At 40.4% G+C, this 5,709-nt stretch overlaps 1 protein-coding gene across 1 annotated transcript; it reads right to left on the bottom strand.

The window, feature by feature from the left end:
• Positions 1–217: 217 nt before the first annotated feature.
• On the bottom strand, positions 218–1,362 carry LOC102513987 (trace amine-associated receptor 7a). The gene has a single exon (XM_006185162.2). It carries the CDS (start codon positions 1,247–1,249, stop codon positions 218–220), a length of 1,032 nt encoding a protein of 343 aa, XP_006185224.1. The 5' UTR covers positions 1,250–1,362.
• Between the last annotated feature and the right edge of the window lie 4,347 nt (positions 1,363–5,709).

Here is a 5,709-nt window from a genome sequence, read left to right as displayed (position 1 = left end):
TTTCTGGCTCCAAGGGCATGCTGTTCCCATCACAAATGGGTGTTAATGTCACATATACCAAAGAGCTATGAACCTGAATTTAGTGTTTGGGTCCAAGTGGAACCACAATTTAATTATTTTACGTTAGAAGATATTGCACTTTTATGATCAATTTTTTTCTCCCCAATAGTAGCTTCACTGTGAATCTATTTTCAATTCTTCAATCTAAAATATGAACTTAGCCAGAAAGTAAATGTATTGTTGAAGAATTCTCTCTCAAGACTTTGCCAGTGGCAATTAATTTGATGGCTTTTCGAAACCAAGGATAAAAGAAAGCATAAATCAAGGGGTTCATAGCTGAGTTAAAATAAGCAATCCAAACCAATATTTCATAAATGTATGTGGGGGTGATGAAGCCCAGGAAGGCATCAATTATTGAATCCACAAAGTATGGCAGCCAGGAAATCAGAAATGCTACCACTGCAATGCCCAGCGTTTTTGCTGCTTTTCTCTCCCTCTTGGCCACTCTGTCTCTGTAACTGTCTGAGGATCTCACAGTCTTATTGCTCACACTTTCAATTTTTCTTGCCTGTTGTTTGGCAATGAGGAAGATCTTGGAGTACACAATTATCATCACAAGCATGGGAAGGAAAAATAATAGGAAATTGACCAATACCCAACTTTGATTCACTGCAATTTGACAGCCACCCACACAGGTGAGAGCACTTACTAGATCCTCCAGCCCAGCTTCATTCGCACCTGTGCCAAAAAGGGAAAAAGAATAAAAAATGGAAAAAAGCCAGGAGAAGGCAATACACAGGCCAGAAACATTGGCAGTGAACCTGGTGGGATAGAGCAGGGAGTCAGTGACCGCCAGGTATCTGTCGAGAGAGATAAAGCACAGGTGGTAGATGGAAGCATAACAGAACGACCCGTCAAAACAGGAGTGAAACTGACAGAAGCGCTGCCCAAAGTACCAGCAGCCCTCCACGGACCTCACTGTGCTGAAGGGCATCACAGCCACCCCCACCAAGAAGTCCGCACAGGCCAGGGAGGCGATCAAAAAATTGGCTGGAGAATGCAGCTGCTTGAAGTGGAGAATTGAAATCATCACCAAGAGGTTTCCAAACACAGCCAGGGCAGCTCCAGAGCCGAACGCAGCGTACAGGATCAGGCGGGGGCCGGGTGAGTAGGGGGTTTTGACACAGGATCCGTTCAGGTGCTCATAGCAGAGCTGCGCAGCCGCGGGAGGCGGCCAGTCGCTGCTCATGGTTCTCCGTTTTGACTCCCGGAATAACTGTCACCCTCTGTGGCCCAGGTTGTCGTTCCAGTTTTCAAATGTTCTTAAAACAAGATAAATACAGTTTGTCAGTAACTGCTAGTATATTCTGTCTCTATCTTTTTCTAAGAACAAATCCTTATTTTCATGTTTAGAAGGTGACTCATATTCTCACCTCAAAAAAAAAAAATTCACTTCCAAATGAATAAGCAGTTACTTTTCATCATTACATAAACTTCTATTTATCTAAATTAAAAAAAAATCTGCTTGCATTACCTAGTTCTTCATATCAGAAAACTGTTGGTGTTCAAGGAGCTATTACATGATGCATGTTCAAATGCCACACTTTATGAACATTCTTTCCTAATTTATCAGAGCAAGGATAACGCCCCAAACACTCTGTCCCCTCAGGAAAGGAGCTAAATGATTCCAATACCCAAAGCCCTTCAGACTGAATCCCCACAGTGCAAGGTACGGAAAGGGGAAAAAACTTTAAATAACAATGATGTTTATGCTAAAATGAGTTCATGCCCTACTAATTTCCTGATGACATCTGACCTTTTCATGAGATAGAAATGGTGTATATTCTTCAAAACTTTATCCAGAATGTGAGAGCCATGTTATTTATTGTTATTAATTGTTGGGGATTGCCTTTTCACTTTTGTTAGAACCATCTATTTAGGACACATTCTTATCAATGACCCTGTTTCCAGTGGTAGAGAGAGAACTAGGAGCCCTGGGCTAGAGTGCAAAAATACTTCTTCAGTTTACTACCTACAGATTCCTGTAATCAAGTGCCCCCAGAAGAAAAGGTCTGGGTGACCAAGTCCTTGCTGCCATACAACATTTTAGTGAAAAAGGGGGGTATAATGAATTTGTTAGTTTCTTTGAATAGTTCTGGAAAACTTGGAAGAAAAATAGTGAAAATTAAAGGCTTTAAGTCCAAGCTCAAGGTCCGTATAATTAACCTGCGAGCTTCAATGAAATCCTTGAGAGAACCCTTTATCTCCCAGAGCCCAGAACTGAATTTCTGAAAACCAAACTCCAAGCATAATTCTGTAGCAGCCTGAATTAAAGTGTAGATGGAATTCTCAAACTTCCAGAGCATTTCTCACTAAAATTCTGGCTTTGAGTATGGAGGAAAGGGATTCTCAAAGTTAGGGCGGTGACATAGAGGCAGGTCCTGTTGGAACTGGTTTCCTCCAAGCCCTAATTCTGTCAAGCCTTTTCTACCAGGAGAGGCAGCCCTCCCACCACCGCTGGGGAGCTCAGTCTCCCCTTGTCTGAAGAAGCTAAATGGCCTCGCCTGAGGTAGTTGCTTTAACAATGCACCACTGACCCCCCTCAGTACCTTCCTTAACACGTTTCCTTGCCTCTAAACCTATAATCAGGATCTGGTCCTAGCAGGCCCCCAAGAATGAGTTATAATATGTAATGCATCAGGAGATATGACATGAAACAGAATAACTTGGACATCTGTATTAACAGAACTCTGAGAAATGTATGTGGGAATGAATATCAAAAGTGTTCTCAGTATTGAAATAATATAAAATCCAATTGGGCCAAATGTATTGATATGAGCCCGGTTAGCAGTGAATATGAATTCAAAGAGCTAGGAATAGCTCTAAAGGATTGTTTGGTTTATTAACTGACATATAGACCAAAATGCTGCTTGTAATAGATGAAGCTGAAATGTCAGAACTTCCTTGCTCTCCTATCAAGAATAGTATGCAAAGACTTAGGAACGTAGAATGCTTGAGCGACCTCATTATATATAAAATGCTTGTCCAAACCAGCAGGGCCCAGAGGACCTGACAATCACCACAAATATAAGAAATAAATTTATGAAGGGAGCCTAGCATCCTCAAAGACTCCTGGGTTATTCCTTGTTGTAGATCAGAAATTACAATGGGAACTGCTACCATTCAACTTGGGAACCCTAAATGCAAATAAAATGAATTAATCCCAAACTGGCAGGAGCCAAATGGTATCCATGGACTTGAGTGGAAAAACACTTACTAAGCACTTACTTGGTTTTTCATCTCCAAAGATCAGGTTAATACCCTCATCAACGTGGACAGTGGAGACAAAGCAGTGGTCAGAATAACACGACTCCCAGAAACCTACGATGTCGATTATGTGATCATGGTCTCCCTAGTGCTGAAATGGGTGTCCAGCCTACTTAAGTCTTACTTGTTTCTGTGTAAGTGGAAAACCCCAACTTCTTGTGAACAGAACTGACTTGAACCACCAGCACCTAGTCATTGCTGCTCAGTCAACTCCCAGATTGAGCCAGTTCACAGACCGAGAGGCCCTTGAGTGAATCCCAGCCTGGGTCCCCTTGAGGAAGGCTCCTGTTATAGAGCCAAGAATATATTGTTAATGTTTCTTCTGACCTTTCCTGAAGTGGCATGCAGTCTCTTTTCATGGGAACTATGTGTTGAGGAAAGAGGAACATTCAGATTTTAGGAGATTACTGGGCACTCGCTCTAAACTAGTATTAATTCAGAATTACTGAAAACATTGCTGTGGTGCATCAGTTAAAGGGGCCCATGAGTTAGAGTAGGAGCTTATGAAGGTCGGGTGATCAATAGTCTTAGATATTTTTTGCCTCTGGTATTGGGTCCCCCAAACCACTGAGGGCTATTTCCCCAATTCTGGAATTCATGCCTGGGATATACACACTCAACAACTGGCAGGGAATTCCCTGACCCAGGGGGTGGGGGCTATTCCCTCACTTAATCCAGGGTTTAACCCAGGTTAAGCCTGACCACACCTTCCTCATTTTGCCACGCAGTTTGGATTTCTGCAAAGGTCAGTGTGTGGGAGGGGAGAGGACATGAAATATCCATACTGACAGGTACAAATCTTAGCTCCCCCACTCAGGTACTAGATCTAGAAATAGGATTTCTTTTTCTGCAATACTCTTAAATCTGCTTAGAGACTCATATTCTCCCAGGTATTAGAAATAAACCCCAGTAAATTTAAGGCTGCTGCTCCTTTGTCCCCAGGGTGGAATCCATGTCCCAGGGGCCTCAGACTCCACGTTAGCCTCTGTGGGTGTCCTTTGAGATCAGTTCACTGAGGAATGCACTTCCTCTCTTCTCAGGAGCAGACTTAGCAGTGTTCCCCCTCCAAGAAAGGAAGTGTTCCTTCCAGCCTTGCTGGGAGGTGAAGTCTCCTCTCAAAAGTACATGCATAAACTCAACACATCTACCGTCACTATTTATCACATTTCAAGAAATTACCTAAAGAGTAGACAGAAAACACAAATGGAAGGTGGAAACATGCTTCTTGCTAGCTTCCATAGCTCCTGAATACAGCACATAATTAATAAAGAGGAAAAGAGTTGGAAGATCTTAAATATCTGCTGAAAATATTAAAAATACTTTGAAATATTGAGGTACAATTCCTAGGACAATGTAATCATTTTAAGATGCAATTTCTGAAGTATACCAATGCATCTACAATTTACTTTCATTGGCTAAGACAAAAACATACCAGTGACAAATACTCAAATGATATCCCCCAAAATAAAACAAGCAAACACACAGACAAAACAATTTCAGGGCTTACACACTTTCTGCTGTGAATGAGGATGGGGTGTCACACACAGCATGATGACTACAGCGAACACTGCCATATACTTGAAATTTGTTGAGAGTAGATTCTGAGTTCTCATCACAAGGATAAAATCAATTCCCCCCCCCTTTTTTTTGCTATTGATGAGATGATGGATGTTAACTAAACTTCTTGTGGTAATCATTTATTATATATGGAAGTCAGGTCATTTTGCTGTCTACTTTTTTTTTTTTAACATTTTTTATTGATTTATTTTGCTGTCTACTTTAAACTCGCACAAAACTGTCAATTATATCTTAATTTGAAAAAAAACAATTTCAGTGCTTAAATCAATTTTGTTAACATCAATTTTAATATATTTATCACACACATTAAAGTGATAAATTACAAAGTAAATCCCCTTCATACACAGACACTGTCCATTGTATGTAGTTACACTTTATAAAAGCATATAGAGGTATATATGTGTGTATATATTTATATGTGGGGCATATTACATATACTGTTTTACAATCTGAGTCAGTTTTTTGGTTTTGTTTAATCTCGATTTTAGTCAAAAAATATTTTGTGATTGTCTTTCAACGTCCACTGATACAGAACTTCATAGTGCTTTTTGTTGGTTTTGTAACATTCCATCACAAAGGTAGAGCATAATGTATTTAATTTGACCTGTTTTGATCCTGGTTTATTCTGCTTAATAATTAAGTGCTATCTAATGGATGTCTTTGTCATGTTTGCTTCCCTGACTGACTCTTTTGGGGAGAGTACAGCAGGAAATACATGTCTGTAATCTCTATTTCTATGTCAGGGAAAGAGTATTGATGTCTGGGACTTGTTCTCAATGAAATTGAAGCAGACAAATTTGTTTC

Source organism: Camelus ferus, chromosome 8, assembly GCF_009834535.1.
Source record: "Camelus ferus isolate YT-003-E chromosome 8, BCGSAC_Cfer_1.0, whole genome shotgun sequence".
Taxonomy (NCBI): Eukaryota; Metazoa; Chordata; class Mammalia; order Artiodactyla; family Camelidae; genus Camelus; species Camelus ferus.
The sequence above is the reverse complement of the archived record's forward strand: the minus strand, read 5'-3'. Positions and strand labels throughout refer to the sequence as shown.